Source organism: Hemibagrus wyckioides, linkage group LG17 (assembly GCF_019097595.1).
Source record: "Hemibagrus wyckioides isolate EC202008001 linkage group LG17, SWU_Hwy_1.0, whole genome shotgun sequence".
Taxonomy (NCBI): Eukaryota; Metazoa; Chordata; class Actinopteri; order Siluriformes; family Bagridae; genus Hemibagrus; species Hemibagrus wyckioides.
Window position 1 is genome coordinate 21,024,982 of NC_080726.1, and position 15,119 is coordinate 21,040,100.

A 15,119-nucleotide genomic window follows, 5' to 3' on the forward strand; every position below is an offset into this window, starting at 1 on the left:
ATAGCTTGAATATGTTTGAGATGTAAGATTTTCTTTTACAAGAGTACAGTAAATCATAGACAGGGTAGTTAAACCTTTTTCTAGGCATTTCTTTATTCATTTCAAGCTTGAAATAGTTTTGGCAGAAAAAGTATTATTATTATTATTATTATTATTAGGGTAATTAAAATCTTAAATCCTAGATAAACTTGACTATATTCGAGATATTTTTACTTCTTTTTTTTTCAGTAGTTTTGTGCCAGTTTAACTTCTTCGTGTTGCACGTTGCTACATCGAACGTCCTTTGAGAAATTTTAACCTTAGGTTCACTAAAATTGTGCCCCAGTCTAGTTGTATGCTAGCTCTTCGTAACTCCCCATACGTGAAGCCTCCATGAGTTTGCATTAACCCCTTAAACTGTCAGCATATTTAGTTATTCAGCTTTAAAGTTGTGTGGAAAATGCATATTAAGTAGTTGCTGTTGTGAATTATTCATAAGCCTGAAAACATTAGCTGTTCAAACGCAGGGCCTTTTGCCACCAGGTCTGTAGGTTAAACCTGCCTCCCCAGTGAGCACCTTGCAAACGTCCAACTCAATTTCGCGTGTGGTATGTGAACAAACACTCCATTTGTAAGATTTCCAATTCCAAGAGGAACTATGCAAATTTCATACCATATGGCAAAGCAGGGTATAATGAGATCTTACACCTGCTACTTGCACCTTGTGTGCCAGAGAAACAAAACTCCGGTTTAATAAAAGATCACACCATCTTTACAAGCTGCAAATGAATGCAAGGTTATTCTGACTGATCGCTATAGAGCATTGTACTGGTAACACACGCAACCCAATATATAAAAGCTTTAAAAAATACTTTTAAAAGATTTTATTTTTCTCTCTGACTCCTCACTAAGCCACTTTATTATGTTTTTTTCCTTTCAGTTTTTTTTTGAAGCTACATTCAAGGAAACCTCATGGGACCATGTGTTATAAGTCAGGCATTATCCTGCACAGCATTAGCCATCGAGTAAGTAAAGTGAAGGTAGGGCATATCTGAAGTCACAGCGAGGTGCAGGAGTGGAAGTGCTGCAGGCTGGGTTAAAGATAAATTTTCATCCAGGAAATGAATGGAAGATTCAGCAGATTCACAGCAATGAAAAGAAAAAAAAAAGAAAAAATAGTGGCCTAGCCATGTTCATACATTGTCTCATTCTCTAAAGTAATGAAGTGACTAATTCATCTGATGTTTTGTATTGATCGTATCACTGCGGGCACACACTAGCTCAGTCGATCAAGCACTGACAAGCCTGTGGCTAAAGATATAGAAGAAGCCATACGATTATTTTTCTATCTGGAGTTAATGTGGGGTTAATAAGCCATAGGATTTCATCTGCCACTGGGAAAACACCCAGTACATACAGGTGCAGTCTCATTTGATCTACTGAATAGAGTAATAACTGTAATAACTGAATAGAAAATTGAGAATCCCATTAGGACTTTGAGGTGAGCTGAACATGGCTAAACATTACCCTGGCAGATCTTTATTTCATTGATTACCTCCACTGCTGCTTTGTTCTGATCATTCTCTGATCATTCAGAACAAATATTAAAAAAAGAAGAAGAGGATCCCAGGACATTTGGTGGTTTATCCGAAAAGGTATTACGGAGCGAGGGATAATATTATCTCTAGTAAGCCAAGTAATTGTGAAGTTATGGATAAGATCCTCTGCTGCATCCATTCTCTGAGTGCCAAGCTGGATAAATAGAAAAATCAATACGCTGCCAATTAGAAGCAGATCAGGAAAGAAATTCGGAGAAAATCCATGTGGACACCAGGAGAACACGTCAAACTTGACCTCGGGATCAAAATTGTGAGATGATGAAACTAATCCACATCCAACATGCAGCCAAAAATAAATAAATAAGTAAATAAATAAAACAACAACAACTATTATTATTATTATTATTATTATTATTATTATTATTATTATTATTTAACAATTACAGCAGCAACACCATCAAGTTATAATAATAATAATAATAATAATAATAATAATAATAATAATAATAATAATAATAATAATAATAATAATAACTACATTTTTACTGACAAAAAATAGATTCAATACAAATAAAAATATACAAAAAACAGAATTTTAATAAAAAATACAATAAAGCTAGTGTTTACTATACAGGTGGGAAAGGGAAGTGTATGGAAAAAAATATAAAAATGTATATATGAATGCAGATCAGTGGTGGATCTCGCTGCTCCTGCAATACAGAGGTATGTTAGAGAGCTGGATAGAGAGTGGGAAGTCAGCCAGCTGGCAGCATGCTAAGCATTAAAATGGCAGATATTATTTCTGTACATGTCACTCTTTTTTTCTCTCTCAAATAATTTAATACCAGACTCTGGCCAATGTGCTCATATTCTCCTTCTAATGTGCGCTGAGTATATTTATAACATTTTTTGTTTACTGTCAAATTTCACCCAGTCATGATTGGATCATACAATTGCAAGCTAACGCAAGGTGGAAATAGGCTACGCTTGTGAAAGTGGATATGAGCTTGACAGCGTGCCCACGTTAAGCACATGCAGCTGCAAAATGCGTCCGCAATGCGTTCGAAATTGAGGTGCGACTGAGTCAGGTTGTAGCTCATCACGCCTATTGTGTCTGGGAGTGCTTATTACGTACATGAAGTATGCATGAGGCGCTAACTGTGGTTTAAAAAGCCACAGCCGAGTGAAGGAAATGGTCAACCCCAGAGGTGTCAGAAAGTTTGGAAAGTAACAATGATGTGCTAATAAGTGGACTTCTTATTAAATAAAGTAAAAGGTGCGAAAGGCATTAAAATGGCAGAAATGCCATTTGATTACTAATTGGTCAAATGAACAGCTAGGCTACTTTGTGTAAAAAAATTCAAATGCAATTAAAATGTTGCAGAAAGGCCCTGTGTGCTGTATTTATTCGTTAGATATGAGCCTACTGACCCAAGCTACACACATAATGCTAATTTACGCTTGCTTTGGAGGGTGACAAAATCACAAATGGTCAGTGGATAGAATGCGACTCTCCAGCATTAATTGTCCAGATTTTACTAAATTGAATAGAAAATGTGATCAGCAGTTCTTTTCAAATCTTCTGCTCTATTTTTCACTGACTTTGGTATATTATATTTTCCCCCTTGACCCTCCCTGAAATGCGTACTGCATGTACACTATATTACCAAAAGTTTCTGGACACCTGTCCATCACACCAGAATGTGCTTTTGGAACATCCCATTTAGTCCTAAAGCTGTTAGAATCACCTCAACTTGTCTGGGAAGGCTTTCCACTAGATTCTGGAGCATATCTGTGATGATTTGTGATCGTTCAGCCGTTAGTGAGGTCAGGTGTTGATGTTGGGTGGGGAGGTCTGCAGTGCAGTTGGAGTTTCAGTTCATCCTAAAGGTGTTGAGAGGGGTCGAGTCAGTGCTCTGTGCTGGACACTCAAGTTATTCCACTCCAGCCTTGCCAAACCATGCATTCATGGAGCTTTTCACAGGTACATTGTCACTTGGAGTAAGAGCGCAGGGTCAGCCATTAAGCAGCACCCCTGGAGAATAGGTCAAGAATTGCTCAAGGGCCCAATGGTGGCAGCTTGGCGGTCCCGGGGCTTGAACCTTGAGCCTTAACCACTTGAGCTACCACCATCCTCAAATGGACACCATATGAATGAGATGGTCAGATGTGCATAAACTCTTAATCTTATAGTGTATTAGAGCATGCTTAGGAATGTATATGTCCAGAATTTTGACTAATTATGTCTCAAGCAACTTAGTATACAAGGCCCTTTTGCCTCCTGGTACGATATTCAACTTTTTTTTTCCTGTTCATTTTTTGGCTCATTTAACAAACCTCGATAACAGCACATGCCATTGAATTAATATTTGCCTCTTGCGCAGATTTATTTTCACAAATTCTAGCAAAACTGTCTCATTGAAAAGCCACGCTGATTGTTTGCTCGTCTTGCTAAAACATACAGTGATAATAATTCTGCACCACAGAGCTGTGAGGCTTAGCTAGAAAGCTGAGGGATGATCTGCTTTGAACACACCTCCACAAAACGACAAAAGTGCCGAGAGCACAATGAGCACACTGGAGCATGGATGTTTCTGCCTCGCTTGTATCAAAAAAATGGCTCACTTGCATATGAAAGAAAGTGTCTACCATTCTTGACGGTTGTACTACAGTACCACACCCTTATCTGGATGCATTAAAGAGTGCAGAAAACATGGATGTGAACATCCAAGAGGTGTGCAACAGATCTCTTGTGCAAAGAAAAAAGGGAGGTCAAGAAAGCCAGTGGCAACAGCTGTTTGCCTCTAATTATGAGTATACAGATGAGGAGGCTGCACCTGTCTATTGTTCACATGCAGGGAGATGAGCAGCAGGGGGCATGGCATGAGAGTGCCATCAACATCCTCACCAAACCCCTTTACCTGCTGTGCTGCTGTCCCTAAGGGAGGCTACTTCACCTTTATTAAAAGCTTGCATTTTTAAGACAGACACATCCTGTAACACGAGTTCGATTAAAAAGCAACTCCACGCTCTTGTTAGCATACTCGCAATCAATCTGACGCTTTTGCTGTCTCACAGGTTTGTATAACACACACAAAAGAAAGTGATACCGACCTTCTTTCACATACACAAGCTCACACACGCCCACAAACGGCTACTGTCGCTGTAAGCATGGCCAGATTTGCCGTCATGGCTCTCCTTCACAGATGGCTGTCGCATCACTGGGATTCTAACTGGTGATCTCCTGATGACAGGGTGAGCGTTTTTCTGTTGTGTCGCTCGGGAGCCAAGGCTTGTTTATTTATCTATCGCTTCTCACAAAGAACACTATGTTCAGGGAGAAATAAAAATAATATCTTGCCAGATCACCTACACTCAAGAATGTAGCATTAATAATTCAAGATAAGTGCCTAATAAAAATCCAAGCACTCTGGAATAAATCCAAGCTTGTGAAATAACCTTTATATTGCACTGTACCTGGAATATTTTGTGCGTTCATACTTCTCTAATGCTCCTGATCCCATACTGTACCTCTGCATTAAGGTTGTATAGCACTGCGATTCTGTGAGATTGTTCGATTTTTTTTGGACTATTCCTATAAAATATAAAGCCTAATAATCAACCATCCTATTCTTGTAGGTTCTTAGACCTTGCTAGCATAAGCATGGTATTTCAGAACCATGTTTGTTACGGCAAATAACAAAAGGTCTAAGGTGTCCACCCGTGAAAAGCTTTTCATCTGAGATTTCAGAAGTCTTCACTAGGCTCTCCGTGCTGGAAGAGTCAACAGGGGCTGTGGCAGATCCAAGCAGGCTAAGCAGTAATCATAACATCAGACCTTTCTCTCAGCCAACTCAAAAAGTACCTCAACATTGTAGGAATGGATCCTTGCACAGGAAGAAGTAGAAAAGCAGAGCTTGCACAGGGAATAGACATGACTGAAGGCTCCTGCTGGCCTAGTGCTAGTGCTCCCCATTACAATCTGATCTCTGGCTCCGTTCCAGTGTACAGTACCTTCATGCCAGACAAGCAGCTTCAAGCTTTTCTTAAGGAACAACATGCACAGGAGGCATGCTTTTAGCCTCCCAGCAGTGTGCTAACATGTGCCTCCCTGTCAACGGCTACCGGGCTTATTTAATAATTCAATTTGTCCAACTGGAAGTGGACAAAACCAAAATCAATACGTAATCATAGCCTAGCATGCACGCTGGACTAAATTAGAATGACTCTAATCTCCAAATTATTTTGGCAAAAATGAAAATAAAACAAAATAATCTTTGTTCCTTCTGTTTGTTTTTCATTCATTACTCAAGCGCTGCAGAGGATGAAGGGATTTTTGATATCTGGAATACAAACGATTTTCATATCAATCTGTTCTCATGTGAAGAAACTGTAGAAACCAGGACCTCCAGGACCTCAAGCTGGTTTTGAACTCTCCTGAGAATCCCTGACAACATACACACACATACACAAACTCACACACACACACACACCCAATCCCCTAGGAAAAATAAAACTAAATAATTGTCAAGACAAAAAAAAAATCAAAACAATGTAAGAGTCACTGAAAGAAGCCTTAATATTTACTCTTATTCAGAGTTTGGCTTACGTGGGTGTTGTGAGGTGATTTTTACGAATTTACGTCTCCAGTATTTTATTTAGCAGAGATGAGGGTTTTTCAGGATGTCTAAAAGCAATGGCTTGTCCATAGGGCAGATGTTACAATCAGTCATAATCTTAATTAACTCCATACATTTTAAAAATATTAAGTGCCTCTTTAAAGTGCCCAAAATTTTTTTTTATTTTATTTTAAATGCTGCTTCCTGACAGCTATAAGTGTCATAATTATGCCAGTACCAGCGCTGAACTACATTAGCTATCAGTCCCAGGCCTTGGACGTCACTCCACCTCTGGGCTATGCTGAATTTTAATGCTGACCACACAAGGAGTGGTGCTTCTAAGAGCCCTAATCAGAGTAACATCTTGTCTAGGAGACGTCTTAAAGGGGAGAGTGTTCTGTCATGATTATGCTGATTTCAGCGCTGAACTACATTACCCATCAGCCCCAGCACATCACATGTCTCATTAATCACTCAGACCTGTTTCATGGTACTTTTAATTAAAGCATCTTTTGACATTCTAGTTTCTGTGTGTCAAGTTTTTGTTGTGTGTTACCGTGTGTACCGTAGTCTTGCTCTTGCCTTGTATCATCTGTTTATGTTTCTGCTCACATATTTAATTATTGTCGTGTACTGGGTATACGATAAAATTCTGCACATGCATCCCGCCCCCTATCCCTGACAACAAGCCGAAGTTCCATTGCTTTGTTTGCTTTTTACATGTTGTGCAATCATGAGGAAGGCCTCAGTGCTCCATTTCACTCTAGGAGGTTATCACACAAACTGGTCAAAAATCTGAACCACAGCAAGGTGCTAAAAGAGGCCCACTGGGGCATGAATCACTCTGCCCCATGTTGTGAGGGAGAGATAACAAACAGGAATGCTAATCTTATTGTCTCTTCTATGGTCATCTCACACCTCATGACAACACTGATGGGAACCACACCTGCCCTATCCAACATAGCTGAATTTTTTATCAGAATGAACCATCTTTTACGACCAAAGACTTCTCCTGATCAAAAAGCAAGAGATTAGCGAGTTTAATTTACACTCTTATCTAGCTAGCTACTTAATTAGCCATGCCGTTAGTGTGACTTTGAAGTGCAATTATCAGCAAATAGAAACCTTCATCAACAGAAACTTCCCCAAATTGCTTATAAAATGATAACCTCCAATTTCAATAAACCAGCGATCAAACCTTTGAAGCATCTGAAAGACTGACAAGGTAAAGTCCTGCAGAAATGAAGCAAATGAATCAGTGAGGTGCCAGTGTGATGGCAGGGATGTTCATCTTTCTTTGTGCTCTGTACTGGAGCTCTGGCTTTCAGTGAAGACCTTTTAGACAAGATCTTTTTTGCACTCTCATTGAAAATTGGTGCACACACTTTGTTCAAATTCATTCAGGTCTTGTTAACATGGAGCTGCCAATTACGGGCTTCCAAAAAAAAAAGAAAAGAAAAAGAAATCACAAGAGAGTAGCCTGCAGGCTCTTGAATTTTCTTTGAGGCTAAATTATTATTTAATGCCTAGCCTGACCGCAATCTATGGTCATGAGCCGCTCCTGATAACTAGACCATCACCTTTAATGACAAACGAAGAGGATAGAAAACACAGACTGAAGAAGCAGATCCAAGAAAACTCTTCCTGAACTTAAAGCTTGCTTGAGTCAATGTCACACAAGAGGACTGAGCTTAAGTCCAAGGTCAGAATAATATGCAACTAAGACACGCCTCTGTTTTATGCCTGTGCGAGTCTACAGTCACGCCGGAGGACAGAATATAGATTTTGGAATTAAATAGTGACTATGCATCCATAACTAGATTCTGTAAGATTACCGCTTGCACTTTAACAGCAGGTTGTAAACACATTATAAGTCCATGCATTTATCACAGGAAAAGGTCAGACATATTGGATTTTATTAAAATGTTACATTAACACAAATAGATTAAGGTGAGATAATGTTGACACACTGTACAACAGTGCTGGAGGTTACTGAAGAGCTGCCATGTTGTTGCTTTGGTGTAATAAATTAGACACTATAAAACTCATTCACACCAGGGAGTCACATACATCATCAAAACTCATAATGGCTAATCTGGAAGCAGCTTTTGGTAATACTTGAAACGAGAAGAAAGCATGCACGGCAGGGAACGTTTCCCCAGTCCGGAATCACGCAGAGATGCAGACAGACAAATGGGATTTCATGTTCTGTGCCTAGAGCACTTAGCCCTGATGGACACAAAGTAAATGTCCTGTCCTAATAAGGACACACATGCTGGCCAGTAATGAGAACATTCAGATGCTACATGCTAACAAGTAAATGTGTTTTTAGGATTTTTTTTTTTTCCTCGAGAGAGAGAGAGAGAGAGAGAGAGAGCCAGATGGGACCGAGAAATGCTATAATATATGGGAAGTTTCTGATGAAATCCAAGTTGATGACATATTGTCCACTATCTACAAACATGTCTCTCAAAGGGGACATTGTAGCCCTTTACTGTAAATTTACCGGTCATTTCTAAAAGAATTTTACTTTATTTCCATAAAACAGAATGGCTGTTGTTCTTTCAGCTGATCCCCACCACAGCAGATCACTTGGTCCGCATGTTTCCGATGTCCCTCCCATTTAACCCAGGCTTGGGACTGGCTCTGATAGTTAACCCTTCAGTGCCTGGGATTCCTGCCCAGAATCGAACCCTGGCCGCAGCAATGAGAGCACAGGATCCTGCCGCTGGACCACCAGGAAGCTATTTTACAAAAAAAAAAAATAAAAATTTGTTTCTCTAATATAGTATCATACTGTAAAGACATTGCATTCTGGGATTGATTTCTTTTTTACGGTTAATTCAATTTCAACAAGTTTCTAGATCTAGCAAATTTTCTTTGAACTTCTCTCCAGGGTTTAATGTGATGATGGGAAATAGCCTTTTGTGCCTGTACTGTTGCCAAACTTGATTAGTCAGTGATCTGAGCGTAAAAGAACACGATGTGTCAGCAGGACACTGTATTTGATAATTAAAACACTATACTGTAAATGTTGATAACATCATTAGTCCTGTGAGAGGAATATAGCTGACAGTATTTCACTGTAAATTTACAGTTTTACATTAAGGTTCTTAAACATACTGCTAACTTAAGGATCGAATAAAATATATATATATTAAATGGTCACAGATGCAATATAAAATATCACTTCTACCACTGGCCTCTAAAACACACACCCTCTCAGTTTTTTTTTTCCCTCCACACATCCAAATTTTCATGCCCTCCCATCAACACCTCACTCAGGACTATGATAAATTGTTCCTGTCCTAAAAACAAATCCACCTCCATAAATATTCATGATCACCTATTACAGCTGATGTAAACATTAAACCTTGTATCAGCCCCTCTCTACATGTCTGGAGCATTCGTTTGTAGGACGTGGCAATGAATATTTATTCCTGACGTCCGATTTCTGAGGTAAGCTGAAGTTGATCTTGAATAATGAGGACATTAAGGAAGGATGTTTAGTCAGTGGACCAGTTGGAGTAAACGTGCTTGATTATTTATCAGCTGTGTAATGTATTCTAGTGAAGCTTGAACATCTCGGAAAGAGAAGGCAGTGCAAAACATCAGACAGCACATCGGGAATGAATACATAATTCAGAGGAATTCAGGGTGTTGTGTTTGCTGACAAGACAAAAATGTAGAGCGTAATGCAGAAACATGTTCCAGGATGTACAGAAACAGAATTCAGCATGTTGTAGGTTTAAAAGCATTTTAGCTGAAGATGAGTGTTCGAATCAAACTGGAACTTTTTCAACAGAGCCAGAACAGATAGGACTGATACTCCAGGTCTGATATCTGTTAATAATGTGTATTGTAGGTGAAGCTAAGAGTGTATACGCGCCAGTTAGAATGTTTGTCCCATATTCTCAAGATTTGGATGGCTTTCACTGCAGCATGTAGCGACAATATTGGCAACAATATGAACGATTGTTCTGTGATACATAATGAGCTACAGCACAATTCCGTACAGAGGAGAACGAGCCAGCACTCACCTCTTTCTCTCCACAGATATTGCTGATGATGGAGTTGGAAGCCGGGCTGGCGGAGGGGCCCAAGACTGCCACCACCCCCTTCGACATGATCTGGCACACTGTCAGGAAGCAAAAGACCAGAATCACTCTCTTCAGCATTATAACATTTCTGTAAATGTATTTGACCAAAACAAGCAAAAATACACTATATTGCCAAAAGTTTTGGGACACCCTCCAAATCATTGAATTCGGGCGTTCCAATCACTTCCATGGCCACAGGTGTATAAAATCAAACACCTAGGCATGCAGACTGCTTCTACAAACATTTGTGAAAGAATGGGTCACTCCTAGGAGCTCAGTGAGCTCACTGGGAACAGTTTGAGGACGGCCCCTTCCTGTTCCAACATGACTGCGCTCCAGTGCATGAAGCAAGGTCCATAAAGAGTTTGGTGTAGAGGAACTTGACTGGCTTGAACAGAGTCCTGACCTCAACCTGATAGAACACCTTTGGGATGAATTAGAGTGGAGACTGTGAGCCAGGCCTTCTCGTCCAACATCAGTGCCTGACCTCATAAATGTGCTTCTAGAGGAACGGTCAAAAATTCCCATTAACACACTCCTAAACCTTGTGGAAAGCCTTAAGCTGTGTATATATATATATATATATATATATATATATATTAAATCCTAAAGATTAAGAATGGGATGTCATTAAAGTTCATGTGCATGTAACGGCAGATGTCCCAAAACCTTTGGCAATATAGTGTAGCATCGAATAACATCACCCAATGTTAATGTTCATGTTAATGTTAATTAGTCTAGCTTATTCTCTGAACTGCACACACTCTCTCAACATGTACAGTACATATGAAGATTCATGGTACAATCCTGGTGCAGAATAATCTGTGAGAGGAGAAAAAATTTGTGAGAACAAAACAGAATACAGTAGTGGGATTTTATCTAATCTTCATATTCAATGATAGAAAATATATCCCTTTATTTTAATTAGTATTGGAATGTGTGCGTACCTCTAGAGGAGAGAGAGAAAGAGAGAGAGAGAGAGAGAGGTGGTGGCTGAAAGAATGCATGAGCAGAGAATTTACACAGCCTAAGATAGGAAATTAGGGAAGCAATGAATCAAGTGATTAATAAATAATCCCTTAATGACCAACTAGAGAGCCTGCCTGCTCTTCATCTACTAGCGTATCAGGATTTCATGCCAAGTGCCACGGCTGAATAGTCCAGCCGAATCAGAGAGGTGGCGTTCTTATCTTGGCCTACATGACTGTTTGGCTGCTGCACCAGTCTATATCACAGCTCCACAATGTTAACCCGAACCATTTAAAAGATATGCGGTTTGATTTAAATAGGCTGCAGTCGACTGCGAGTTTGCTGAATTATTATTGGGGCCTAAGTGGAGAAAAGCAGTGAAGTGTGAGTTTCTGTGGTTTGCTGCTTTAAATTAGCAACCATGTGGGTATTCTGGCAGCTGTGCAGTTCAGCCACTAAAGCATTAAATGTTATTTCAAATCATTTTTAAACAATATGCAAATGTATCCAGTTGTACCTTGACTCCTCTGAGCCTCTAGGTGAACGTTTCATTAACGGATCAGATCAAGCAGTTGGTTTGGAAGTGACAATGGGGCGTGGGTTTTGGAGTCGTGTAATATAATGTAGATACCTGTGTGCAGGTTTACCCACATCATCAGCAAGTTCTATACGTTTTATCTGAATTCTGTACATTCCCAAGAACCAGATTTAAGTGGTTTAACTGTATTATTATTAAACATAGCTTGTAAACATTATGCATTAATTACTCCATGTGAAAATCAGTGTGATTATGGTGAAAATTGGAAGATATGAAGTAATTATCAGCACATTTACATTTCTGGTGGATGCCCTTAGAATAACTTACAATTTATTGCATTTTTTTCTACAACTAAGCAATTAAAGGTTATGGGCCTTGCTCAGGGGCCCAGAAGTGGCAAGTTGGTGGACCTGGGATTCAAACTCAAACAGTTATTATGGTCTAGAATAACGTCTTTATGAGCTCTTTATTTATCTGTATGAGTGTGGAAATTAGTGAACTTTTCTGTCACGAATGTGGACGTTTTCCACTGGGCTTCTTAAATGGACATGCAGTAATGGCAGACGTGTACAGCATTAATGTAATAAAGTTACATGGAAGTTTATTGGGTGGGACAATCAATAAAAATGAGCTTCCTTATGTACACATATGACTTAAAATAAGATATGTGTTACAATCCTGACCTTTAGTCACTCTTAGTTCTTATAACTAATCCTGCACGGTGCTGAGGGTGATGATGCAACCATTAACTGCAGTCAGTTACACTGAGGGAAGACTCATCAGTAAGAATACATTGTGGTCATATTTTAATTTTAAGAAACCCACATGAATTTAATTACCAACTGGCTGAGGATGGGGCTAGAGTCACTGAAATAGACCAGAAAGCAATTGTGATTTGTTAAGCAATGTCAAACTGTGCATTGTGACAGCCAACAGCAGGGAAAACTGCAATCCAGAGCGATTATCTTTTCTCATTCTGTAAGGTACTCATTGATATTCATGTAGTGTTATAAACAATAAAGGTGAGTGAGTGTTAGCAATCAGGGGGACAGAAGGATCAGGAGCCATGGTAGTATAGAAGAAATGAAACTTTGCATTCGGTAGTAATATTTTTCAAACTGGAAAGATGCTCAACAACTTACATACTCAGAATGTGAAAGCAGATCAACTGTCTTGTTGTTAAGTGAATGCTGTATATATGACGGAAACCTACAGGAGAGTGCTGTGTACTATAGGCTGTGTACTGAGACACACAATGTATGCTGAGAGTTCAACTTAAAATCCGTGATGCTGAAGCTAAGATGTAACAGATGCTCCTAGCTGTAATATGTGCATAATATATCATTTAAGAGTTGCATGTCAGTGGGGCTAACAGAGTTCAAATTAATAAGCAAGACAATTTAATTAGAGCCATAGTTCAGTCCTGCTTCCCTTAATGTCATTATATCACATTCTAGTCAGAAATATAATTATTAAGTATTGTTAAAAGGTTAGAATAAGGGCAAAATGACCATATTTGCACAGGCATGAGTAAATAAAGAAAACCTCGGTTAACATTGTGATGATGGTCTCTGAGCACTGCATGGTTCTTGCACCACTGCTGCCCTGGTGCTGAAAGGACAGCGGCATTTCAGCCGCCCCACGGTTATGGACATCGCAGGAGCACATGGACACAAGGCAGGGAGGAACAATCACACATGGCTGATATCCAATGACAGCGTTGGCTCCAAATCCTCCTGGAGAAACCAGGGGAGAACCAAACGGTCTAAAAAATGATGACCAAGAACCGACCCAAATGACTGTGATGCTACACCACTCATCCAGCACAATGCACCCAAAACTCCACTTAAAATTCCCCTGCCTCGTGTATGTCTGTGTTCAGCACATCATAACCTTGAGTTGCTACATACACTATATTTGGCCAAAAGTATACAGACACCTGACCATCACACGCATATTGAAGGCCTTCCCCAAACAGTTTTCACAAAGTTGGAAGCACAAAATTGTCTACAAATGTCTATGCATTACAGTATCCCTTCGCTAGAGTCCCAAACCTGTACCAGCATTACTGTGTTCCTGTGCACAAAGTGAGTTCCATGAAGACATGGTTTGTTGAGGTGAACAACTTTTGGATTGAACTTCACACCAACATCACACCAAGCCTCTTTATCAGTTCCTGACCTCACTGATGCACACTACCAGGCTGAATGAGCACTAATCCCCAGAGCCATGCTTCAAAATCCAGTGTAGAGACTTCCTAGATGGGAGGAGGTTATTATAACAGCAAAGGGGACAAAGAGCTCAGGATCGAACCAGGGACCTGGGAGTTACCCACCATGCTATGCATTTCAAAGCATATTGGTTTAATTTGTTATCTATCTATCTATCTATCTATCTATCTATCTATCTATCTATCTATCTATCTATCTATCTATCTATCTATCTATCTATCTATCTGTCTAGTATGACTTACAAAACAACATAAATAGTAAATAATGAATAATAATAATAATAATAATAATAATAAATGCTTTACTATACAGTTCAACCACCACTTGGAGAGCACCTCAGAGTGCAGACCTGAAGATATAAGCATTTGTGTGTTTTTGTTGTCTTGGAACATTTCTATGAATATATTGCCCCTAGTGGGTGAGATTAAAACAGAAATACTTATGAAAAACTACAAATTCTTAAAGCCCTGAGTGTCTACTTTCATATAACCCATTAATCCCCACTGTGACATGTCAAAGAAATTCAATGCTTGGACACAACCAAAACAGGCCTCTGGTAAAAAAAAAAAAAAAGAGTTAAGGTGATACACTGCTATAAATAACTTTTAATAGATGATTTTCTGGAGGAACAGCCTTTGTGCACCATAATTTGCAGTCAACAGCACTACAACACCTGGACTCCCAAATGATCATTGGTCAGTCCTGTATGATGAAGGGCTTTTGCATAAAGTTGAATCCAGCTCAGCTTTTCTTGCTGTGCTGCAAAGATGCCTTTCACATTATTTTGAAACATTAAAGTGAGGAGGCACAAAGTATTGTAGAGTGAATTTGCATTCAGTGTGCTCATACACTGAGGTACACCGTGAAGAGAGAGAGAGAGAGAGAGAGACAGTATAGGAGAGAAAGAGTGAAATTGCCCACAATGCAGTGGTATGAAATCTTAATGGATATGGATATGAATATCAAATAATAAAGCACAATCTTGTCATAACTTAATCATTTACTCACTCCCTTATACACTAGGCTGCCTCACTTGAATCCTATCCGCTTGACTTTTCTCTCTCTCTCCTTTCTTTTTACCTATTAAAGCCTACAGGCAATCAAACTAGCCACAACTTCTACCC

The 15,119-nt window shown here is 39.4% G+C and overlaps 1 protein-coding gene across 1 annotated transcript in view; it reads right to left on the reverse strand.

Moving 5' to 3' along the window:
• grik4 (glutamate receptor, ionotropic, kainate 4) overlaps positions 1-15,119 on the reverse strand; it is a 403,962-nt gene that overhangs the window by 138,905 nt on the left and 249,938 nt on the right. The window contains exon 5 of the mRNA XM_058414559.1: positions 10,198-10,295. Within this exon, the coding sequence (XP_058270542.1) occupies positions 10,198-10,295 (98 nt within the window). The remainder of the gene's footprint in view (positions 1-10,197; positions 10,296-15,119) is intronic.